The sequence below is a fragment of the Panthera leo genome, chromosome E1 (genome assembly GCF_018350215.1).
Source record: "Panthera leo isolate Ple1 chromosome E1, P.leo_Ple1_pat1.1, whole genome shotgun sequence".
NCBI classification, from domain to species: Eukaryota; Metazoa; Chordata; class Mammalia; order Carnivora; family Felidae; genus Panthera; species Panthera leo.
Window position 1 is genome coordinate 6,016,735 of NC_056692.1, and position 25,801 is coordinate 6,042,535.

At 44.7% G+C, this 25,801-nt stretch overlaps 1 protein-coding gene across 4 annotated transcripts in view; it reads left to right on the forward strand.

Annotated features, from left to right (window-relative positions):
* MAP2K4 (mitogen-activated protein kinase kinase 4) overlaps nucleotides 1-25,801 on the forward strand; it is a 139,172-nt gene that overhangs the window by 42,755 nt on the left and 70,616 nt on the right. For 2 of the 4 annotated variants that reach the window (XM_042917529.1, XM_042917528.1), the window contains one exon: nucleotides 10,614-10,705. The exons of the other annotated variants lie outside the window; for them this stretch is intronic. In XM_042917529.1, coding sequence (XP_042773463.1) covers nucleotides 10,683-10,705 — 23 coding nt within the window. In that variant the 5' untranslated portion in view covers nucleotides 10,614-10,682. The remainder of the gene's footprint in view (nucleotides 1-10,613; nucleotides 10,706-25,801) is intronic. 4 annotated transcript variants of the gene reach the window in all.

Consider the following 25,801-nt stretch of genomic DNA (forward strand, 5'->3'; position numbering starts at 1 on the left):
GCCAGCCAGGTGTCCCTATTACTGTTTTTTTTTAACCCCTTATTATGGAAAGTTACAAGCATATCCAGAAGTAGAGAGTTATAGATGAATCTGTATGTATTTATCTGCATGACAAATACATAGAAGTTTTAGTGGTTAATGTGACCAATACTATTTTTATCTATTTCTCCACCTTCCTTATTTTTAACCAAACCTCAGATGTTATTCTATCTATAAGTATTTCAAGATGTACTTCTTTTTTTAAAAATTCTTTTGGAATGTTTTTAATTATTTTTGAGAGAGAGCACAAGTGGGAAAGGGACAGAGAGAGAGGGAGACACAGAATCCAAAGCAGGCTCCAGGCTCCAGGCTCTGAGCTGTCAGCACAGAGCCCGACACGGGGCTCGAACTCACAGACCGGGAGATCATGACCTGAGCCAAAGTCGGACGCTCAACCAACGGAGCCACCCAGGTGCCCTAAAGGACTCCTTTATAAAAACACAGTCACAATACCATTATTACATCCAGTAGAATAAATCTTTAATATCATCATGTAAGTGAATTACTTCACCATTTTTTTTTAAAAATACTTTGAAGCAGGATCTAAACAAGGTCCTGTACTACAATTGACTGATGTCTTTGAAACTAGAGTCCCTTCTTTTAGAGGTGATTAGTTTTGCTTTGTCTACACATTTGTGTCTGCTTTCAGACCTTCAGAAATTTGCTGGAATCTCTCAGTTTCTTCATCGTTTATTTCCTTTTTTTTTAATTGTACTTTTGTTGTGCGTCCTTCGAGAGTGAGGAGAAACCTGAACAGGAAGTGTAGGTTTTTCCCCCTCTGATACCCCACGGTGTTCTTATAAATGTGGCAGTCTTGTGCTGCAGTCATGTTCTGTATGTAAATCGGACACGAACAACAGTAGGTATTCTCCTGTGAGGTCTCTGCTTCCATCGCACTGAGTAATGTGTGAGTGCTCGTCGAGCACAGAACCACTGAGAATGCACCAAATACAATTGTTTTCCTGAAAGAACAGCCCTTTTATCCTCACAACATATCTGAATTGTACAAGAAGAAACACTAGCTCAAAAGAATACATATTAGAAATAATGCCGAGTACAGATATATTTGGGGGCTTGAGCTAAGCAGTTCGAAACCATATATTCCACGTTTAAAAGAATCTCTTTGTTGAGACCAAGAAGGTCTCTGGGATCTCATTTATTTTTATGACAGTTGAATGTTAAAAGGCTCAGTTTGTGCTACGGGACACTAGGAGTCGTTTGAAAGAAGTTTTAAAGCTAGTTAATAGCTAGTGGTGTTCGTCATTTCATGGTAAGCCTACTCAGTAGAGCTTTACAGTAAAGCATAGAATAGCAATTAGAAATTACGTAGCCGTGGGGGTACTTGGGTGGCTCAGTCAGTTGAGCGTCCAGCTTCAGCTCAGGTCATGATCTTGCCGTTCATGAGTTTGAGCCCCATACTGGGCTCACTGCTGTCAGCCTGTCAGCGCAGAGCCCTCTCTGGATCCTTGGTCTCCCTCTCTCTACCCGTCCCCTGCTTACGCTCTCCGCAAAATAAATAATAAAAAATAAATCATCTAGCCACTGTTGCTGGTTAAATTGTGGAAACTTTGTCTTTTAAACTTTATTATTTTGGATTAACCATTTTAGTTAATGTTGGAAGACCTGGTTTCTGTCCTTACATCATCATTATCCCTGTGACCTTGAATGTGTCATGTGGCACTCTGATCGCAATTCAGGTGTTGAATTCGCATAGCGACTTCCATTCTTTTACATGGTAAATTGGGGCAGGGAGGGAAAGAATTCAGCCAGGTGTGTGCTTTCTTCAAATCAGAGGTTATGGAAAAGCCCCGGGGGGTTAAGTGTGTGTGAGTTGGGAGAGGTCTCTGTAGTCTTGCCCGTCCTTTCTCCAAAATAGTCCCTGGGACATCTCTGCTCAGCTTCTAAGTGTGAAAACCATGGGTCTACACGAGCTGCGAAGTTTTCCCCCATCTCTGACATTTTTTGATGCAGGCCTAGTAACTTCTGTGCTGGAGTACTTTCACAAAATGGCAGTCGTGGTAGAAATATTTATAGCTACAAACTAGTACTCCAAAATTTAAAACACCAAGTGTATTAAATATGATGGGATCTTTTAATTTTTGGCTGGTTTAGATTTACTGCTGGAAACTTTTTCTTTCTGATTCCCCGTGCCAAATACACATAACATGCAATTTAGCATCGTAACCATTTTCAAATGTGCAGCTCAGGGGCATTAAGTATATTCACATTTTTGTGCAGGCATCACTGCCATCCATCTCCAGGACTCGATTTCATCTTCTCAACTGAAACTGTGTTCATTAAACGCTAACTCCACGTTTCTCCTCCTGCCCGCCTTGGTTCCACGTTGTCTCTAAATTTGGTCACTCTAGGTACCTCATATAAGTAGAGTTATGATACAATATTTGTTCTTTTGTGTCTGGCTTCTTTCACTCAACATAATGTCTTCACACTCTATCCATGTTATGTGTGTCAGAATCCCTCCCCACCCCCCCCGCCCCTTTTTAAAGTTTTATTTATTTTGAGAGAGAAATAGAACATGAGGGGGAAGGAGCAGAGAGAGAGAGAGAGAGAGAGAGAGAGAGAATCCCAAGCAGGCTCTGAGCCATCAGCACAGAGCCCAATGCGGGGCTCGAACTCATGAACCGTGAGTTCATGACCTGAGCCAAAACCAAGAGTCACACACTTAACCAACTGAGCCACCCAGGCGCCCCAGAATTTCCTTTTCAAGGCTGAATAGTGTTGTATCTATATACGGCATTTTGTTTATTCGTTCATACAGATGGACATTCAGGCATTCTACCTTTTGACTATAGTAAATAATCCTGTCATGTGAGATTGTCTTCTAGAACTTGCATTATTGTACTTCTTAAACTTCAGAGGCATGCAATCTATTCCTCAGTCCCACATCCTACCTTGGTGCACCTGATGGTTGTGGCACATTTCCTAAAGTTAGTGTTTCACAGGAGATGTGATTTTCAACTGAGCATAGTGGTAATAGCTGTGGTTGAACTGATTCTCTGTGTGTCGTTCCCCCCGCCCCCCTCCCCCCCCCCCCACCCGGAGATTCACTAGTATAATTTTCCTCAAGCTGGATGTGTATAGCTGAGATATTGAAGTTAGTTCTGGAATATTCATTTAAAGAAATTAATAGTAAATGTGCTGACTTGCTTGTTTACTAAAGATGAATTTAGTTTTGGCATTTTCAAGCATCTTTTTTCTTGAATCAGAGACTTAGGCACACATTGAAAGGTGTCCCTGGTTTTTTTTAACCTATAGAGCTGTAGAACTGTGTTCTTTAAAGAAATGCCTAGGTTTTTTGTTTTTTGTTTTTTGTGTTTTTTGTCTTGCTTTGTTTTTTGTTTTGCTTTTCCTGAGCTTTCCAACTGTTTCTGATAAGGCAGCAAGACTGGGTTCCGATTCAGTTCAGAATGTTATAGAGGTCCTTTGCCTTCATGTTACGGGCATGTTTCTGGAAACTTACCTATGAATAAGGAATTAAGCTGCTTAAAGGAAATGTCCTATCTTTTCAGAGTGTTCTTTTTTATTATTATTTACCACTGAGTGTGATTACATTACTGATCTTGAGCAGATTTGTTTTCCTCAGAATTAATAATTGCCTCATTTAATGGTTCACTGTGAATCTCCTCTCAACGTGAAAGAGTAGATGATCACTCAGTGTTTTTCTTTTCTCTCTTTTTTTTTTTTTGTTTTTCTTTTTAAGAGTTGTCTATCATCCCTAATCTTGCTGTAATCTGGAGTGGTTGCATGTTAGGCCTGCTTCATGGCTGTTGGCAGTGGTTTGTGAATGCCTGTATTACTCTCCTGATTTTGATTCCCTGTCTTTGGGAGTCATGTCCTCCCTCCCTCCCCCCTCCCTATCTCTCTCTCTCTCTCTCTCTCTTTCTTTCAGAGGTGTATTTTTTTAGTGTTTGTTTATTTATTTTGAGAGAGAGAGAGAGAGAGAGAGAGAGAGAGCAGGGGAGGGGCAGAGAGACAGGGAGACAGAGAGTCCCAAGTGGGCTCTGTGCTGTCAGCTCAGAGCCCGATGTAGGGCACAGTCCCACAAGCCTGGGATGATGACCTGAGCCCAAATTAAGAGTCAGATGCTCAACCGACTGAGCCACCCAGCTGCCCCTCTTTCCCTTCCCTTCCCTTCCCTTCCCTTCCCTTCCCTTCCCTTCCCTTCCTTTCCCTTCCCTTTCCTTTCCCTTTCCTTCCCTTCTCTTCCTTCTCTTCTCTTTTTCTCTTTCCTTTTCCTTTTCATTCTCTTTCTCTTTCTTTCATTGTGATTTAGTTTCCCTCCATTTTGAGGGAGTATATCTTCCAACAGCTTCCTGAGATAAGTGTTCTTTCCTAGTAAGTAGGGTTTTGGGGTCTTTGCATGTCTGAAAATGCCTTTATCTCACCCTCTTGCTAGATTAATAGCTTTGTCGGTCTTAGGATTCTGGGGTAGAAATTGTTCTTCAGAGTTGGAAGGCGCTGCTCCAGGCTTCCGGACTTGCAGGGTTACTGTTAGGAACGTATGTGCCATGACGGTTCTGAGCTTCGGAATGTGACCTGGTTTTTCCTTTGTGGGTGACCACAGAGTGGGCTTTTTCCCCCAGTGTCTCAGATCTCACTTTTCTGCTTTGGTTTTATTTTTCTTTTTTCTTCTTCCTTCCTTCTTCCCTTCCACTGAGCTCTTGGTGTGGTCTCTCTGTTTTTTGTTTTTGTTTTTGTTTTTTTTTTAAGTATTTATTTTGAGAGAGAGAGTGAGAGCCAGAGAGAGCGACAGGGGTGGAGCCTAGGTTTACCGAAAGGATACGGACGAACAGCCAGATGAAGAGATACCCAGGGAGAGGTCTGGAAGGGTCGCAGGCACCAGAGTTCCTGAGGAGCTGGTGTACCTCTCCTCTCCTTCCTGGGGTGCACGTGTTCACCGGCCCAAAAGCCCTTGGAACCCCTTCCTGTTGGGATTTTGTGGGGACTTTGTCACACAGGTGCGATGAATCAGGGACTCTGTTTCCAGCCCGTCTCTGCTCTCTGGAGGATGGGCGCTGGGCCTGAGAATTCTAAACTTCTAATCCCGGCTTGGGATTTCTGGTGACCAGTGCCTCCCAGGAGCCATGCAATGTCCTCTTTAGGACAAGAGATTGCTGCTAGTGTTCATATCATTTAGGAGATGACAAGGGTTTTAAAACTTTTTTTTTTTTTTTTTAATGTTTTCATTTTTGAGAGACAGAGACAGACAGCACGAGTGGGGGAGGAGAACAGAGAGAGAAGGAGGCATAGAATTCGAAGCAGGCTCCAGGCTCCCAGCTGTCAGCACAGAGCCTGACGTGGGGCTTGAACCCACAAACCACGAGATCATGACCGGAGCCAAACTCAGACGCTTAAATGACTGAGCCAGCCAGGTGCCCCTGAAATTACAAGCATTTGAGAAGCTTTGTGCCAGGAGCTGGGAGTGGAGACCAAGATATATTTCTTCTGTTATCTTACGTTATTACATACCCACCAGAATGGATACAATTTGAAAGGCCACACAGTATATTAACAAGTACGTATGACCAGAATTCTCATATGTTATGGGGGAAGTAGGAAATGGCACAAGCACCTCAGAAAAATCTTTGATAGTCACTTAAGGACACATCTACCCCGTAACTCAGCAAATTCTATTTCTTGTTATTTACTTAAGATAAGAGTGTCCCCAGAAAGACTTGCATGTGAAGGTTCATGAAAACTCAATTTATAATGGCCCTCCAACTGGAAACCACCCAGGTATCCCGTGATGGAAGAATGGATAATATGTGGCATGTTAATCAGTGAAATACTTTTCAACAACCAAAAGGAACAAAGTACTGAGGCTCGCAGCCTGCTTGATGAATCTTCAGAAATGCTGAGCAGAAGTCAGGCATAAGGGAACACTGTTTCATTTTATCTGTATCAAATTCTAGACAAAGTGATGGAAATCAGAACAGTGTCTGTGGAGGGGCCGGACAGGAATGGCGCATTCCTGGGGTGGTGGGATCTTCTCCGTCTTGTTCAGGTGTGAGATACACGGGTGTGTGTGTTTGGTAACTCGGCCAACTGTATCCTTACGATTTCTGCATTTCATTTGGAAACCACACTTCAATTAAAAAAAAAAAAAAGATGGCGGAAGACTAACAGTAAAAATGCTAAGTCTGTTATTTACTCTCATTGAATGGTACCTGTGTTTTTCTGTCTTTGTTTTCAAAGCCCGTATATGTTTCAACAATCACTTGGTAAGTGTACGAACACTGTTTTTATTGAATTCAACTCTTAGGCCCGTGGAACGGTATGGTGACGGATTTTATTCCTGCCCACGTGGTTTCCCGTGTCATGATGTTTGAGACAAACCTAGATGGAAATTTTTAATGTAATTTGAAGATTAATCTATAGCATCTGTGGAGTCACAGCGGGTGTAGCGTACCCCTGAATAGTGGGAGTCCCCTAGAAAAAAGTGTGGGGACAGGTTGTCTATATTGGGCTCTAGAGCGGTGCCTGGCTGGTGCAGTCTGTAGAGTGTGCAACTCTTGATCCTGGGGTTGTCAGTATGAGTTCCACGTTGGGTGTAGAGATTACTTAAAAAAAGTAAATCTCGGGGCACCCGGATGGCTCAGTCGGTTGAGCATCCGCCTCTTGATTTCAGCTCAGATCATTATCCCAGGGTCGTGGGATCGAGCCCCTTTCAGGCTCTGAGCTGAGTGTGGAGCCTGCTTAGAATTCTCTCCCTTTCCCTCTCTGTCCCTCCCCTGCTCATGCTCTCTTTCTCTCAAAATAAATAAATAAAAAAAAAGACCATTTACTAGTCTGTCTCCTTCCTTTCTTCCATCCTTCCTTTCAGAAAAGTTTAAAGAAGAAAATCAAAATGGCTCATAATGTTACCATCCAGAAAGTTCATGTTACCGTTTAAAAAATGAGTGGTATATGCTTCTGGTGAAAGAATTCATTTCGTACATAGTTTTCTCTAAAGATAAAACCCCTTTTTTTTTTTTTTTTTTTTTTCAACGTTTTTTATTTTTTATTTTTGGGACAGAGAGAGACAGAGCATGAACGGGGGAGGGGCAGAGAGAGAGGGAGACACAGAATCGGAAACAGGCTCCAGGCTCCGAGCCATCAGCCCAGAGCCTGATGCGGGGCTCGAACTCACGGACCGCGAGATCGTGACCTGGCTGAAGTCGGATGCTTAACCGACTGCGCCACCCAGGCGCCCCTAAAGATAAAACCCTTTTAAGTGTAGTATGTCCTTATAGAAAAACTTGTTCAAATACCAAAATATATAATAATTTATGTAATTCTTGAAAATATTTATTCAAAAAGCCATTTAGTACCCTACTTTGTGGCTTGATTTTTCACTTAGTACATCTTGAAAATGTATTTCTAAATTAGCACATTCATTTTCAGAAATCAATTTTATCTTTCATTACATTTGAATTGATGTATTATGTAATTATATACCAATTATGTAATTATGTAATTAGTTCCTTACTGATAACCATTTAGATTATTTTCATTTTTTTAAGTTTATTTATTTTTGACAGAGAGAGAGAGAGAGAGAGAGAGAGTGTGAGCATGAGCGGGAGAGGGGCAGAGAGAGGAGACACAGAATCTGAAGCAGGTTCCAGGCTCCGAGCCGTCAGCACAGTGCCCCATGTGGGGCTCGAACTCACAAACCGTGAGATCATGACCTGGGCTGAAGTAGGATGCTTAACCAACTGAGCCACCCAGGTGCCCCTTCATTTTTTAATTAAAAATAATGCTTTAAAAAACAACTTTGTGGTGGTAAAATGTTATATATAGAAATATTTTTTAAAGATTTTATTTGTTTAAAATTTTTAAAAATTGTTTTAGGGGCGCCTGGGTGGCTCAGTCGGTTAAGCGTCCGACTTCAGCTCAGGTCACGATCTCGCGGTCCGTGAGTTCGAGCCCCGCGTCGGGCTCTGGGCTGATGGCTCAGAGCCTGGAGCCTACTTCCGGTTCTGTGTCTCCCTCTCTCTCTGCCCCTCCCCCGTTCATGCTCTGTCTCTCTCTGTCTCAAAAATAAATAAACGTTAAAAAAAATTAAAAAAAAAATTGTTTTAATGTTTTGTTTTTGAGAGAGAGAGAGAGAGAGTGGGGGAGGAGCAGAGAGAGAGGAGGACACAGAATCTGAAGCAGGCTCCAGGCTCTGTCAGCACAGAGCCCGATACAGGACTTGAACCTAGGAACTGTGAGATCATGACCTGAGCCAAAGTCAGATGCTTAACTCACTGAGCCACCCAGGCACCCCTAAATTTTCTTTTTAATGTTTCTTTTGAGAGAGAGAGAGAAAGTAGGGGAGGGGCAGAAAGAGAGAATCCCAAGCAGGCTCCACACTGTCGGCACAGAGCCTGATGTGGGGCTTGAACCATGAGATCATGACCAGAGCCAAAGTCAAGAGTCAGACACTTAACTGACTGAGCCACCCCGGTGCCCCTCCTAAGCTTTTAAGTAATCTCTACACTCAACAGGTGGCTCAAACTCACAACCCTGAGATCAAGAGTCACGCACTCCACCGACTGAGCCAGACAGGTGCCCAGATTGACAGTTTTGGGCCCTACTCCTATCTTCTAAGACTGTGGGAGTAGCTGTGTCTTCTCCACCTTGGTGCTATTGACGTTTTAGACGGGATAGTTCTTGGTATAGGAGGCAGGAGGCTGGGCTGCGCACTGTAGGATGCTTCCCGGTAACTCTGGCTTCCCCCCACCAGATGCCAGCAGCACTCCCCTCCCCCCCAGTAGGAACAACCACCTAGTTGTTTCAAGTGCAGGGAATTCCAAGTGCAGGGAATCTCCAGATGTGGCCATGTGACCCTTGAGGTACAAGTGCAACATTGCCTGTGGTTGGGGACCATCGACCAGAGAAGCATTGTAGGTTCACCCGGACGGTTACCGTCGCCTCTGTCCTGACCTAGGAGCTGCCGAAGTCAGATGTCAGTGGTGTGTTCCTCCATATCTTGGGGTTTGAGTGGATGTAAAATGAGGGGGAGCTTAGGTTACAGAGTCCAGGGAGTGCCTCGGAGCTTTATGAGCAGCTGACTTGGTAGCTGTCAGAGACCAACCCCACGCACGTTCTATTAGACTTTCATCAGCTGTTTGTTGAATGCCACCATCTGCCAGACACTACGGTGGACACTGGGTATTTCATGTTGAAAAAAAGGAGATTCTGCTGCTACTTAATGAAGCTTAAGGTGTTGGGATGACACATTCAACGTGTGTGTGTGTGTGTGTGTGTGTGTAATTATAGGTAGTATTCATGCTGTTCCAGGAAAAGGGCCAGCTGAGAGCATATGAGGGGCTTGATTCCGCATGGGGATGAACAAGTTGTCACTGAAGGCTTCTGAGCCCGGGCAGGTTCTTACTAGATTTGGGGAAGGGGGCTGCTGAGGGCATTCTAAGTGCAGGGAATTGCAAGTATTTGAAGAGGCAACGTATCAAGGTGGAAAAGATTCAGCTTTTCAGGGAAACAAAGAGATGCCAATTTGATCAGAAAACGAGAAGGAGAAGTGCATTTAAGGGTGGAGAGAGAGTCACGGGCCTGATCACATGTGGCCTTGTAGGTAACCACTTGGGATGGCATTCGCGAGTTGGTGCGGGCGCCTAGGTGATGCAGTCATTCAAGTGACAGACTCTTGATTTCGGCTCAGGTCATGATCTTGCGGCTCATGAGATCGAGCCCCACCATGGGCTCCACACTGATAGTGCAAGGAGCCTGCTTCTGGTTCTCTCGCTTCCTCTCTCTCTGCTCCTCCCCTTCTCGTACTAGCTCTCTCTCTCAAAATAAATAAACTTAAAAATAAAAGAAAAACCCAAAGGGAGTGGGAAGCTAACAAAGGGTTATGAGCAGGCAAGTGGCACCATCTGATTTACACCCCAGTGCGATCACCCTGGCTGCTGCGTGCAGTATGTATTGTGGAGAGGCAAGAAAGGAATTCAGGAGTCCTCATGAGGCGGTGGTAGTGTGGCTGTGGCATGATGGGTGATGATATTAGTTGATGACAAGGACATAGAGGGAAATGGAGCTTGCAAAGGAATTTTAAAGGAAGCATTAACAAAAACGAGTAAGAATTTGAATGTGGGTGGCAAAAATGGGAAAGTGTCCCTGGTCACTTCCAGAATTGTGGGTTGAATGATGGGTTCAGCTGCCATTGCTGAAATGGGCCCACCGGCCGTGGAGTGTCTGTGGGGGAGGGCACAGAAGAACAGGAGTTCAGCTTGAGGTATGTCAGATTTGAGATGCCCCTGAAATATCCTGCGAGATCAAGGGGTAAATACAGCACCCACTGTAGTGTTGAAAATGGAAGTCTGGTACCTAGAGAAGACGGGGTAGCTTGGAAATTAAAGGTTGCGAGCTGTCAGCATGTAGATGCTGATGTTGTCCGGGGAGAGAGTGTATCTCGATGAGAGAATCGGATCCAGGGCTGAGCCCCGAGGAAATCTAACATGTCGAGGTTGGATAGCAGAGAAGCGACAGGCAGAGAAAACAAAGATGCTTGAGAGGTAGGCAGCAGATCATTACATGTGATGTCACAGAAAAATGACATGCATTTTTTCCAGGGGCAGGTGGGAGCGATTGTGGTCAGCTGTGCCTAATATTCTGAGCGTCCTGGTAAGGTGGCTGTCTCGATGCCTGCTCCTGACATCTGCATGTAAGGACCCTGATTTCTTCCATACTAGTGGGGAAAAGGTGTTAGGTAGCCGCCCGTAGAGATGGGGTTCCAGACAGGGAGAGGATCTTAGGAAAACTTGTAACCTGTTGGTTTAGCTAAGTCAGCTTTCTTAACTTTTGTCTGTAAGAAACACAGCCCAGAGAAACTGTGCTAATGGTAAACGCTGAGTACAGCTGACATACCATCAGCTCGTAGGGAATATGCTGCCTGTAGCCACAGGATGCAACCGTGGATGCTTGTCTTATACTCTAATCTTACTCTTTTCCTTAGTGGTGGGAAATTGCTTTCTCCTCCCTAAGTCAGTGCTGCTCAAGGCACTGCAGATCTGTGTCATTAGTATCTTCTCCTCACTGCATATGGATATCAGAATTTGAAAATTTATATTTGGAGTGTTTGAGCAATTCTTTTGGACATCTTTCCTTCCTTCCTTCCTTCCTTCCTTCCTTCCTTCCTTCCTTCCTTCCTTCCTTCCTTTCCAATTCTTCCCTTTGCCTCATCTTAGGTCTTAGCAAACATACTCATTTTGTTAGTAGTGGCAGGAAGCAGACAGTTTCCATGGCAACTGACAGACCGGGTTTACTGTGGAAATTTCCGGAATTAACAGAGCTGCATTGCAGAAGGATGCATAAAGCAGTACTCATCTAGAGTACGGACACAGAACGGTTGCAGTGGTGTGCAGGGTATGTGTTCTATTTATTTTCCTGTCTTAGGAGGAATGCTAATTATATATATGTATATGTGCCAAGGAGAGCAATAAAGCAGCTTGAGGCATTTTAGAGTATGTCGGCTTGATAAAATCAAGGCTGCTTACAGGGCAAAAGGAGGAATAAGTAATTTGGAGAGAAAGACATGTTTGATAACGTTGGGAGGAAATCAAGAGTAAGATAAATGAAGGGGAAGGATGTGATCATGAAAGAAGAGGAGAAAACATGCTTCAAGCCTTCAGACATGCCTAATTAGATAATAGAAGGTTCTGGGCACCAGGAGATGTTTATTTATCAAAGGAAAATCTGTAGGCACTGGCAGGGTTGGGGGATCAAGTTCTTATGCCCAGGAGGAAGAGATGTGTTCAGGTAATTAGCTGTCATTTTCTGAAGGATACGTAGATAGGAAGGATACGTAGATAGGAAGGATGCCCAAGGCATGGAGGTCTGCTGCCTCTTTAGTGTACTTATTTACGTGTGTGGCAAGAGAATCAGGGATGGGTTACAGACCCGTAATTCCACTGCCTGTTGATTTGCGTGTGTGTGTGTGTGTGTGTGTGTGTGTGTGTTTGTGTGTGTGTTTGTGTGTGTGTGTGTGTGTGTGTTTGTGTGTGTGTGTGTGTGTGTGTAGGGGGGAGGAGGGGCCGTGAGGGTTAAGAAAGAGCCTGAAATGTATCTTGAGCTTAAATTTTGAAAATAAAACTATAAGATTTGGGTGCGTTACTGGAGTTTCTTCTCTTCCAGAGAATAATTATAAAGTTGAAAGAGGAAGGATATGAAAAATGAATAGATGTGATAGAGATCGTCTGAACGATAGGTCTCATTTAGACCCCGTAGTACTCAAACTACAGCTCAGGAGCCAAATGCGGCCCTGCTGCTAGTTTTTATAAATAAAGTTTTATTGGAACATAGCCACACCCATTTGGTCGCATAGTTGCTACAGAGAGGGGCTGGCAATGCCTAAAATGTTCATCTGTTTCTTTACAGAAGAAGTTTGTTGACTCGTGGTTTAGATGGTGTATTGGATTCCTACGGCTGCTGTAACAAATTACCACAGACTTGGTAGACTAAAACGACAGAAATTTATTCTCTCGCAGTTTCGGAGGCCAGAAATCCGAAATCAGGGTGTTGGCAAGGTGATGCTTCTTCTACAGGCTTTGGAGGGGATCCTTCCTTCCCTCTTCCAGCCCTGGTACCTCCTGGCATTCCTGGGGTGGAGGTGGCAGGACCCCAGTCGCCTCTGTCCTTGCTTGGATTTCCTCCCTGTGTCTCCCTGCGTCTCTGTCTTCCTGTCTGTCTCTTATAAGGACACTTGCCATTATATTTAGGGCCCACCCAAGTCCAGGATGACCTTTCCTCAAGATCTTTATCTTAATTGTATCTGTAAAGATAAGGCCACCTTCTGAGGTGGATAAATCTGTTGTTGGGGGACCCCAGTTGAGCCCAGTGCATGTGGTATTGGAGAAATGGGTTTTGGCTTCTCAGGCCACGTTTTGTGGTAAGAGTAGCTAGCTCCTTAGGGCGCCTGGCTGGCTCATTCGGAAGAACACGCGACTCGTAGTAATCTTGGGGTCGTGAGTTCGAGCCCCACATTGGGTGTAGAGATTACCTAAGTAAAAAAATGACCAACTAGCTCCTGGCAAGTGTCCTCTGGAAACCCGTGGAGCATGTGCTCTGTGATAGACGTGACCTGCGGGAGAGGACGTCACGTTCACTTTTCAAGAACGGAGTGGTGGAGACGTGGTTGAAATCGGAGCAGACAGCCTCTGTGATGCAAACGGAAGTTGCCGGGCGGAGATAGTCCTAGAATATCTGGGAGAAAAAGTGCCCACACATCTGCGGGAGGCTGCCGAAGGGCAGGGCCTAGTGCCTCCTCTCAGTCTCTCCTTGGCTCCCGCCCCGAGAAACAACACAGTGGATTTGGCATTTTGGTCCCAAAAGAATCAGAGCTTTGGGGAGTTAGAGTCCTGTCCAGATCACGGCAGTGGGGAGTACGTGTGTGTGCTTGAAGATAAGTAGACTTGATTAGCGAGCGGAGGAGCCGAGGCGTGGAGTGGGTACGCCGGTGGACGGAGCTCTGAACTGGAGACCGGACTCCGGGTGGGCGGTGTGTGTCGTTGTGGGAGAACGGGAGCTGTCGGCCTGGGCAGGAGAGGTCTGCGGTGTCCCCCTCCTATCAGTAAGCCACGGTGTCCTTGCTCCGTGGGATGTTTCCTGAGGCAGATTGGGGAGTTCTTGGGAACGTTTAAGAAGTGATACACGCCCATGGTGAAGAGTCAGGTTGTAGACAGGAGATTCCAGCCCGGGTGCCCGAGCTGCGGACAGAAGCCTCCTTGTTCTGAGACTTGAGGGACCCTGGCCTGTTGCCTGTATCCTCCCCTGTGCCCCTTCAAAGGAGACCTCTGAGTTTGACTCGATAGAAGGAATTATCAGAAGAATTAAGCACAAACGGTTAGATGTGGACCCACAATAGGGCTCACTAAGAAGAAGTACCAAACTAGCCTAATCTACTTGAAAGAAAACGTTGCTGGGACTGCAGATCAGGAATTTGCCATGGACTGGGTATTTCTTTTTTTTTTCTTTTTTCTTCTTTTAATTAAAAATTTTTTAAATGTTTGTTTATTTTTGAGAGAGACAGAGTGTGAGCGGGGGAGGCACAGAGAGAGAGGGAGACAGAATCTGAAGCAGACTCTAGGCTCTGAGCTGTCAGCACAGAGCCCGATGCGGGGCTCAAACTCACAGACTGTGAGATCATGACCTGAGCTGAAGTCGGACGCTAAACCGACTCAGCCACCCAGGCCTCCCAATTTTTTTTCTTAATGTTTAGTTTTGGGGAGGAAGGGGCAGAGAGAAGGAGACCTAGAATCCAAAGCAAGCTCCTGTCAGCACACAGCCGGATGTGGGGCTGAAACTCCTAAATCGCGAGATCATGACCTGAGCCGAGGTCAGACGCTTAACCGACTGAGACACCCAGGGGCCCCGGACTGGGTGTTTCCTGATTTTTAGCATATGTGGGTGCTGAGGAGGAGCACTGGACCCAGTCCAGGACCTCCAGGCAGGGTTTTCTGAAGGACAAGCCTGGACGATTCTGTTAGTCTGTTAGTCTGTGACTGTGTGCATCTGAAACCCAAAAGGAGATGTCCGGAAGCTGGGGGCATGAAGAATGTTTTCTTCTTTTCTCCTTTCACAGGCTATTTTGTGCATTAACTAGCACACATGTTGAGTTGTGTGCTTTGGCTTCTCTTCACAGAAAGATCCAGATTCAACTGTAATTAGATATTTACCTTTTTATTTTTCTGTAGGCACCTAGAGTATACATAAGGAAGTAGAGTGAGTTAAGGTCTACAGCCTAGACTGGTATTAAATTAAGCTGGTTTGATCACAATTCACACAAGCTAAAATGTAAGCACTGTAAGAGGTTCAAAAATACCCTCTGTTTCAAGTAGGTATATTATATAAAATAGCCTGTGTTCCTAAGTGTGTCTGTTGATAAATCTTTAGATTGTGTCTGTAGATAAATCTATAAAATCTTTTTTTTTTTTTCTCATTGACTAGTTTGGGTAAATGCCCGCCCTGCCCCAGAATAATAAAGGTGAGCTTGAGAATGTCCCATAGTTTACAAGACAGTTCACATAGCTAGCTACAGGTTATGAATGAAAAGGAATTAAGATTCTTGCTCCTTCGTTACTTGCTTCAGGAACTAATGTTCTGACTTTGTAAAAACAATTTCAGATTTGTAGGGCAAAATGATATAGGAGAAGCAGCACCCTGCTAAACTATTTATTAAGAAACAAGGATGGATATATGAAACACAGAAAATTAAGACAATCCCATGTGGAGTCCCTATAGGAATCAAGAAGAGATTTACCGAGGATTTCTCTTAGGGCATTCCTGCAGACCGCAGGAGAAAATGTGGCCTCTTCTGAACCATTAGTTTAAGAGACAGAGTGCCTCCCCCACCCCAAGGCCTCCCCCCTGACTAGCAAGTACCAGAAAATAACTGGGGAGGGAGGCCAGATGGATGTAGGTACATTTCATCCGGGCAGCGTGGACGCAGAGAAGGGTCGTGGTAGCAAAATAGACTGAGGATTATATTCTTAGATTTGCTGCTGTCCGTTGAAGAGTATGGAATTCGAGGACAAGGGCATCAAGAGAGAATTTTCCTCTGGAGCAGTGTGTGCTCTGATTGGGAACACCCTGAGCCCTGGGGCCTTGAACTACAGACAGGGTTTGAACGTATGGACACGGGATGGACAAATCCCTTTCCCACAAGGAGAGTGAGGCTCAAAGACAGTCTCTTTCTCTCTTTCCCATCAATCTTACTTAGGTATAGTTGACATATAATGAACTGTACGTAGTGAAAGCATACAGTTTGGGAAGTTTTGACGTGTGTATACCCTGTGAAAGCACCACTCCAGGCAGGTCAGTGAACATATCTACCACCCCCAAAGTTTCCTCCTGACCTGTTCTAGCTTTTCTGTCTAGACGTTTGGTTTCGTTGCTTTTTGTATATCCCACATCTGTCCAATGTATTCGTCTCCCCTTCAGTTTCTCAAACACACACCATAGAGTCGTAAACACGGTTTCATTGTCTTTGTCTGCTAGTTCTGGCATCTTCGCCATTTCTGACTCAGAATTGGTTGATCTTTCTCTTCATTTTGGGCCATCTTATTTTGCTTCTCTGCATCCTTGCTGAGTTTTAGATTGCAGGCCGGACTTTGGGTGCCAGGTGTTTTTGCGTTCCTACGAATCTTTGGTTAAGTTACTTGGAAACAGCTGGATCCTGTTGACTCTTGCTTTTCAGCTTTGGTGGGTGTTCCGAGTACCGCTCCAGCCTGGGCATTGTTCCCTCTAATCCTTTTGGGGGGTTCTTTCCCCAGGCGAGTGTAGGGTCTTTGTAAGAGCATGCTGACCAAGGAGGGCTCCGTGCCTGTCTGTGGGGTTCTCTTTCTGTGCAGCGCTCTCTTATCCCGGAACTCTGCTTCTTAGACTCTGGCTACCTTGGTCTCCTCAGACACCCAGATCTGTCTGCTCAACACCAGGATACTGCCAGGAGGTGCCTCGATCCCCCTGGTCCCCCATCCCCTCGCAGTCTGTGGACCCCTCCAGACCGGAAGCTGGGGACAGCCGTAGGCTCACCGTGTGTATTTCTCGCCTCTCGGTGTTCGCTGCCCTTTGATGCCTGACGTCCAGTGTCTTCAAGACCATCTCAGATTTTGTCTGTTTTTTTACTTGTTTCAAGTGTGAGAGTAAGTCTGTGTCCCTGATGCTCCACAGTGGCCCAAGCGTGAGTGCCACACGTATCCTCCCTGTGAGATGGGAGCAGGCATTCTGGAACTAGGAAGCAATGTCTTCTTGACTTTGAGAAAGCATCTCTGAACGCAGCACTTTACGGCATTCTTAATACAGTAGAAGACATCATGATGTTTATAAAAAAGGATCAGCAAATTTTTTTTTTTTAACATTTTATTTATTTTTGAGACAGGGAGAGACAGAGCATGAACGGGGGAGGGTCAGAGAGAGAGGGAGACACAGAATCTGAAACAGGCTCCAGTCTCTGAGCTGTCAGCACAGAGCCCGACGCGAGGCTCGAACTCAAGGACCGTGAGATCATGACCTGAGCTGAAGTCGGCTGCTTAACCGACTGAGCCACCCAGGCGCCCCAGCAAATTTTTTTTTTTTAAGTTTATTTTTGAGAGAGAGAAAAAGTGAGAGTGGGGAGAGACAGAAAACGAGAGAATCCCAAGCAGGCGCCACACTGTCAGCACAGAGCCCGACGCGGGGCTCAAACCCACGAACTGTGAGATCATGACCTGAGCCGAGGTTGGACGCTTAACCATCTGAGCCACCCCGGCGCCCCCAGCAAATCTCGAGGGGAGAGCAAATTTGGATAAATAGGGAACAGGATTATTGATTAGGTGATAGGTGAGAAAATAAGGCATTGGCAGGAAGCTGGAAAGGCAATGGTGGAAGGAAGTCCATTTCGCACGCGGAGGTGAACTTAAATGATACTGCGTGGCAGAGTGAAATGGCACGATCGACTTGAGAGCATGCACATTTCCGAATGTTTTACAGGTATAAATTCATAAATAGAATGGGAAGGTAAACATGCTCTGGAGAAATATTTACAGCACAGGACCAAGAGTCAGTCGATAAGTTAATAACATATACTAATAACTCTTAGCAGAAGCAGCAGCAGGAAAACAAAGCCTTGGCAGGAGGGCTCAGGGGTGTTCTCCCAGGGACTTAACCAAGGAAGAGACACTTGCTCGCCAAGTGGCAAAAAAAAAAGTCCAACTCTAAGAGTAAGAAACCAAACTGCAGCTTAAAAGAGTGATCTCACCCCTGATCACCTTTTAGGTGGGCGTGAGGGAAAAGGGCGCTGTGGACGGGGCTCTGTGGGCACTCGCTTAACAGTTTAGCCTATACCCTTTATATCTGTCCGAGTACTTATCCTGCTGCTGAATTAGCACAGAAGGGTGCCCTCTGGATTTAGCAGAGGGTAGGGGTGGAAGATGAGCTAGAGACATCCCAGGTAGCCGTGGCCGTGCTGGCTATATTTCTCCAAAGAACAAGTCCGCCCACCTATGTGCAAAGCCGGGCAGCTTTATTGGACACTTTAGATAGAAATAAAGCTTTTCCCAGGGTCTAGTCTCAGGAATGCTCTGGAACATCATGTCACAGGTTTTTATTTTTTTTGGGGGGGGGGAGGGGAATCTGTAGGATTTTAGAAACTTGTACACATCAGTCCAAATCAGTGAAAGGACGGCAGTGAAAACGCAGTAGTGATGATTCAGTGTTCAGTAAGTAGTGAAAAGACAAAGTAGTCATTTCTGTCCAGAGGGTCGGTGATCAAAGAGGGCACACTAAAGGACTTCATTGCAAACATGTGGGCTCAGAAATGACAGCTTTCAGATTTTCATGTAACAAGATGTCCCCTTATTTCAAAAAATAATTTTCTTATATCGCATTTGTGTCTTAATAAGGTCTGTATTGCGTGGATTCATTCTACCCATCATTTTGCATGTTTTGTAAAAGAAAACACACATATTCTACTTATTTGTGATGCCCACAGTATCTGTGTCGGTTTCTCTCTCTCTCTCTCTCTCTCTCTCTGTGTGTGTGTGTGTGTGTGTGTGTGTATGTGTATGTATATGTCTGTCTGTCTGTCTGTGCATGTTTGCCCTAGAGGTTGGAACGGCTAGTCGCTGGGAACAGGGATGATTAGGGCTGGCTGTAAGAAATGAGGGATGCCAGAGTTAAGGACTTTATTCAGGGAAGTGTTCTTGGCCTGTTTGTAACTGGTCTGTGGATTTGAAACCATTTTAGCATCATTGACCCTCAGCCACTAAGTGCTCATAGCACTTCCCAGTCATTGTCCTGACCAGACTTCCACCTGTTCCCTCCCTCTTCACCACTGCCAGATGCTAGGGACCTCCTCCCGTGACAATCACTGGGAAATAAGATATCCTTGGGGGCTTCATTAACCGGAAATGAGTTTGCATGAGTTTGCATATCAACAGCATCAGCGGTGAGGACAGATAGCGGCTTCAGTAAGACAGTTTATTTCTCTTTCTGGAGATGTTGTCTGGAGATAGGTAGGCGTAGGGTTGGTGAAATGGCTTCATGGTCATCAGAGTCTAGAGAGCCGTAATTTTCTTCTCCCTCATTCTCAGTACATGGTTTCCATTCTCAAGGGCCTTGAGGGTGATTGGAACTCCAGTCCTCACCAGTATTCCAGGCAACAGGAACCAGAAGGGGGAGAAAGAGAAGAAAAAACCCATGACCTTCCTTCTGGCTGAGTCACCTCCTTTTATCTATTTATTTTTGGGACACAGAGAGAGAGAGAGAGCACAGCAGGGGAGGGGCAGAGAGAGAGAGAGAGAGAGAGAGAGAGAGACACAGAATCTGAAACATGCTCCAGGCTCTGAGCTGTCAGCACGGAGCCTGACGCGGGGCTCGAACTCATGAACCGCGGGATCATGACCTGAGGCGACTGAGCCCCCAGGCGCCCGAGCTCAGCTCCTTTTAAATACTGCATTCATACTACTGCCTCTAACCACAAGGAAGTTTGCCTTCTCCATCCACTCGGGCCATCATAACAAAATACTACAGCTTGGGTGGCTCCAACAACAGAAGTCTATTGCTGGCAGTTCTGGAGGCCGGGAAGATCAAGGTGCCGACCAGGTAGGTCTCGTCCTGAGGATTCTTCCCTTGGCTCGTTGGTGGCCGCCGTCTTGCTCTGTGATCTCTGCTTTGTGCAAGCGTGAGGGTGGGGGAGAGCCTGTCTCCGCCGGGGGTCCTTCTAAGAAGGACACTGGTCCTATCCGATCAGGGCTCCACCCTTATGACCTCGTTTAAACATAATTATCTCCTTGTAGGCCCTGTCTCCAATACGGTCACGCTGGGGGTTAGGGCTTTGACATGAATTTTGGCGGGAAAGGGGGGAGGGGGGTGCAGGTGATTCCATAGCAGTTGGGAAGTGTAGCGTTTTAGCTGCGTGTAGTGTTTCCCCGAATAAAGACGACCTTATCGAGAAGAGGAGGACAGGTGTTGGCTGGCAGCTGGCGGTAATTGCCACGGCGGGGGCTGCTGGCTCAGTTCCCCGGATGGATCATCAGGTGCTTGAAGGCGGAATCCTATGGAGGATTCACTGAAAGCAGCTAAGGATACTCTGTGTAAAATCATCCACAGAGAAGTGGGAGAATGAGAGAGATTTGGAAGTCATTGCTGATAAAACACAGTCCCTTAGTCTCAAGAAAGTGGTATCCCAGGAAAAGTCAGGAAACCTTCCTTCCCCTTAGGAGTGTAGCTTAGGAGTCAGGAAACCTTTTCTCGCCATGAGTGTGTTTTCTGCTATTCATATATATATATATATACATATATATATATGTATATATATATATTTATTATTATTTTCTTCTCTAGGCCTGCTATTTAGTTAGGACAGAAATTATATCTTTAAAAAAATTTTTTTAAAACGTTTAAAATTTTAAAAGTTTTATTTTTTTTTTTATTTAAAAAAAATTTTTTTAAACATTTATTTATTTTTGAGGCAGAGAGAGAGACAGAGCATGAACAGGGGAGGGGCAGAGAGAGAGGGAGACACAGAATCTGAAACAGGCTCCAGGCTCTGAGCTGTCAGCACAGAGCCCGACGCGGGGCTCAAACTCACGGACCGTGAGATCATGACCTGAGTCGAAGTCAGACACTTAACCGACCGAGCCACCCAGGCGCCCCTCAAATTTTTATTTTTTAGAGAGAGAGTGAGCGCAAGCTGGGGAGGAGGGCAGAGGGAGAGAGAGAGAGGGAGAGAGAGAGAGGGAGAGAGAGAGAGAGAGAGAGAGACTCTCCAGCAGGCTCCATGTTCACTGTGGAGCCTGGTGCGGGGTTTGTTGCCTCGACCCTGGGATCCTGACCTGAGCTGAAATCGAGAGTCAGATGCTCAACCAACTGAGCCACCCCGGTGTCCCCAGAAATTGTATCTTAGGACGGAAGTTGCGGTCGACAGACTGCACATGATCTCCTTGTTGCCCTTGAGACTCTGGGTAAGCTTTTTCTAGAAGTGGAATAAACTGGGACTTTGAAGCTACAGCTATGACTCAGGTCACCAAAAGTATTTGTCCTTTGTCTTTCTGAGCACTTGTACAAGGGGGCCAAAGGGAATTGACTTTAGTTTATAGGGTTAGCTGCAAAGCAGTGAAATTCTTGGCGTCTGGAGGCTCTGAGGTCACATTGAAATTGTTATATTTTCTTTGAACCCTAGGAATTGCACGATCGCATTTCGTTTTATTACTAATACTTTGTGAAAATGTTTGAAAATCTTGGTTTTTGGTTCTCTAGAAGTCTAGTTAAAAAATGGAAAAGGCTTCATTCCCTTTGTATTGGGCACCAATTGAGAGAGATGGTAAGATTTGTCTTATCCTTGATAAATGCTTGTTTCTTTATTTTGAGAGAGAGAGGGAGAGAGACACTCTCCAGCAGGCCCCGTACTGTCAGCACGGAGCCCGGCATGGGGCTTGATCTCACGAACTGTGAGATCATGACCTGAGCAGAAATCAAGAGCCAGGCGCTAAACTGACTGAGCCACCCAGGAGCCCCTACCCCTGTCTTATTCTTGACAAAATGGGAAATGTAGCTCTGCATTTGAGACCTGAATAGTTTGCTAACTCCTCCTCGTGGCCTCATGTAATTAGACTTCCCCATCCTGTGAGTGGCAGCCTCTCATAATGCATGACAGAGGGACACCCAGAGCATCCGTACCCTCCGTGTAGGAAGGCTGGTTTCAAAAGAGAGGACTTGACCTGAGTGTGTTCAGTTTCTTTGTTCGTGTTCTCTGGTCAGCCCGTAAGGGCTCATGTGAGACACCAGATCCCTCTCCGTGGAAAGATGAAGCCTGGGGGGCAGGGGAATGAGGGTTCCCTGAAAGAGTAGAAGAGGGAAGGCCTAGAACCTCTGATTTTTTTCAGTCATTCATACGGCATCCCTTTACAAGGCCAAGGAGCATAGTCTTTGGAACATGACGATATAACCACAGGGGACACGGACCCAGTCCATTCACGTTAATTAGCGAATCTGGTGGTAAGATGCACTGTGTCCACGAACCGATTTTTTTCAAGTTTGATTCAAGTTGGTTAATAAAATGGATCCATTTTTTTTTCTTTTTAGGTTTTAATCCTTCGTGTTGGTGTCTGTAGATATCACCAAGGTTTATTATTGCCACTCAACTCCTACTTCCCTTTATATAAGAGAAAATATTTTATGGTGACATCAGTCTGTATCTAAACAGCTTCCCTGGTGTTGAGATCTATCCCCAAGTACATCCTGTTGGAAATACTGTATTCAAGAGGGGTACTCTTTAAATCTGATTTGTGATCTGTAGGCCTTAAATATGTAAGTGTATAGCTCACTTTTTAACTGGAGTGTGTATCACTTGATTGTCTAATTACAGGTCTTCTTACAACAAAAACTATTAAAATTTGTTTCCATGTTGAAGACCTCTAGATCCAGAGGACAACGTTACCAATTTTCTTAGGGACTTTTCTGCGTAGGTGGTTAGATATGGGGCTGGGGTTGTGTTTCTGTATGAGATTTGGGTTAATTTGAGACTTGGAACCTCCATCGCTTGCTTGTTTCTTGAATACAGCCCAACAGAGGGAATGGGTAAGATGTCTGGGTTAAGAATTGCTCATGTGGACCACAGTTACCATGCATTTTAGAAGGCTGAATATAAGAGTAAAGAAAAGGTCATAGGCTGAACTTAGTTACTGATGAGGCAGAGAAAGGCATTGGGGATCGCTTACAGATTTGTGGAGTTGAGCTGAACTAATTTTCAGGTAAGAAATTAATAATGAAATGACTGGGAATTTCTGATATGCCTAATAGAAGTAACACTTAAATCTTGATTGACACATTTGCCTCCATAGAAAACCACAACTAAGGTTTCAGGCACTCGGTACAGTTGCTTCACTGGTTGACTGCTATAGTGTGAGGGTAAAGGGTCAGGTCAGGCTTCCAGGTGTGGTCACTACAGCGCTGTATCTCTATCCAGTCCTTCTTTGGAAGCCACTAACTCTTAAAACAATAGCTGTGAAATTGATTCAGTTTCGCTGGAAAGGTTGCCAGCCTGGTAGGAGCAAAGACTCCATGAACACACCTTCATGCTGGCATAACCGTAGCATGTTTTTTTTGTGGTTTCCACAACTTTTTTCCAGTCTAAATGAGAAAATGGACTGTGGGTGGTGACCACATTCTGCCCTCCATCTTCTGTCTTCGCAGCTTTATTGAGATATAATTCACATCCCATAGAATTCACCCCTTATACTGTACAATTCAGTTGCCTTTCCTGTATTCAGAGTTGTGTACTCAGTTTTTGAACATTACATTAGTCCAAGAAGATAACCTGTACCCTGTAGGTGTCAATCTGTTCCCTTTAAAAAAAAAAAAGAGACCTTCTCCAGAAACTACACAGCAGGCTACAGTAAGCGAAATTATTAGAAGAGCTACTCCATAATTCTGAAATTTGATCTTTAAATAGGTAATATTATAACTTGCTATTCTGTGATTTAGGTAGTAATGAAACACTCCTTTCATTTCTCAGGAATGCTGTATGACACAATGTATTCATGGGAATGATGTCTTTTGCCCCATTCTCTTGGTTAGAAGCAGGTCATAGGTCCCGTCCACACTCAGAGAGAGGAGCCCACACAACGATGTGAACCCCAGGGATGTACAGATCGCGGAGATCACCTTTGAACCTGTCTACCATGTCCCATAAATTAGCGAATAATTTAAAACATGTTGCTTCCAATTTACATGTAATTTTAACTATTTTTCAGCGGTTGCCCACTGCTGGACATTTCACCAGTGATTACACTGAGCCATAGAGGTGGTGTTTACTTGCCAGTGATCGGAGAACAATGATCTTTACAAATGAACCTTCTTTTTCTTTCTTTGTTTCTTTCTTTCTTTCCTTGTTTCTTTCTTCCTTCTTCTTTCTGTTTTAGTGCTTATTGCTTTATTTTGAGAGAGAGGGAGAGTGTGTGCACGCAGGGAAGGGCCAGAGAGAGAGGGAGAAAGAGAATCCCAAGCAGGCTCTGTACCATCAGCACAGAGCCCGATGTGGGGCTCAGTCTCGCGGACTGTGAGATCATGACCTGAGCCGAAATCAAGAGTTGGACGCTTCACTGACTGAGCCACCCAGGCGCCCCAAAAACGAATCTTCTTTACGTTAGGATACTTCTGCATCATGAAAAAGATTACTAAGACAGTTCGTCACTAGGTTTGGTTGGTGAAAATATGTCCTAAACAAGACAAGAATTTGCGTGAATAAAAGCTGGTAGTATGACTTATTATGATCCTGGAATCTGGCATTGGGAATGTGGGTTCCCTAAGTGGTTACTTAGACAAAGTGTATTAGTCTTTAAACTACAGTCTTGAAGCATGGTAATTATGAATACTAGTATATGTGGTAATTCTGGGGAAGTGATTTTAAAATTCTGAATATTTTGAGAACCTTAAAAGTAGCTACAAAAATCAGTTCTAGTAACCTGAGAAAACATTTCTGTATTTTGGAAGAAGTAAAAGAAATAAGCATGTCAACTTTTCTTGCTTGTATTACCTGATCAGATTTTAAAGAGATTCTGACCATTTCATATGAAATTGAAGAAAAATATCAATGATATTCAAGAATCTTTTTCTGGCATGTTGCCCTCCCTGGCTTGATAGAGTTCATTACTGTATTGATCTGTGGGGGCAGGGGAGAAAGAGACACAAATGAGGTGGTTTTCCCATTTTTCATTTTGGATTTGCTTTTTTTGTTGTTGTTAATTTTTTTAATCTTTATTTTTGAGAGAGTGAGAGAGAGAGACAGAGTGAGAGCAGGGGAGGAACAGAGAGGGAGGGAGACACAGAATCCAAAGCAGGCTCCAGGTTCCAAGCTGTCAGCACAGAGCCCAACGTGGGGCTCGAACCCATGAACCATGAGATCATGACCTGAGCCGAAGTCGGACGCTTAACCGACTGAGCCACCCAGGCGCCCCGGATTTGCTTTTTTACAAAGCATGGTTACAAGTTCATCCTTTGATCTCCAGGTTGGAATTTTGGAGATGGTTTTAGAATGTAATGAAAATCTGTAAGGAGTGGGTCCTTTTGTCCATGAATCATTTGTTTTCACCTCGTTGCTATATCTGTGAACAAAGACTGAGAGGTTCAAGTTTGAATAATACATGACAGTTTTTCTGTTAGTGCCTGCTGGCTATCTATGTAACTGATCCCCTACCCCAGCATGGCATAAACAGGGACAGGGCAGTATGGTAAGGTGTTAGTTCCCAAACTCTGCTGGAGTCACCTGGGATCTTTAAAAATACTGGATCTTTTGGACTCCTGCCCCCAGATACTCTGATTTAATTGCTATGAGATGGTAACCTGGGCATCCAGATTTTAAGAATCTCGCCAGGAAATTCTAATGTGCACCAAAGTTTGGGAGTGCCTGTGCCACAGGTTGAGGGCCTGGAGTATTAATGTTGGGTAAGGTTGGATAAGAACTTTCTGGAAATGAGGTCTGTCACTCCTGGGCGTCTGCATTTAACAATGCAGTTTTGCAAAGGTTTGAGAAAGCTCTCGTATTTGGAAATGAAAACGAGTCTATAGAATTACTTTCTTCAGTCAATGGAACCTTGGTTTTCTGAATCCTCTTAAAGCTATGATCATTGACTCCCTAAATTTAGGCCTTCCTTAAGTCAGTGTGTCAAAAAAAGAAGACGATGCAAAAAAAAAAAAAAAAACAAAAAAACCCAAAAACAACCCACTAAAAACAACAACAAAAACAAAACAAACAAAACAAAGCCAAAAAAAAAAAAACCCTCCAAAA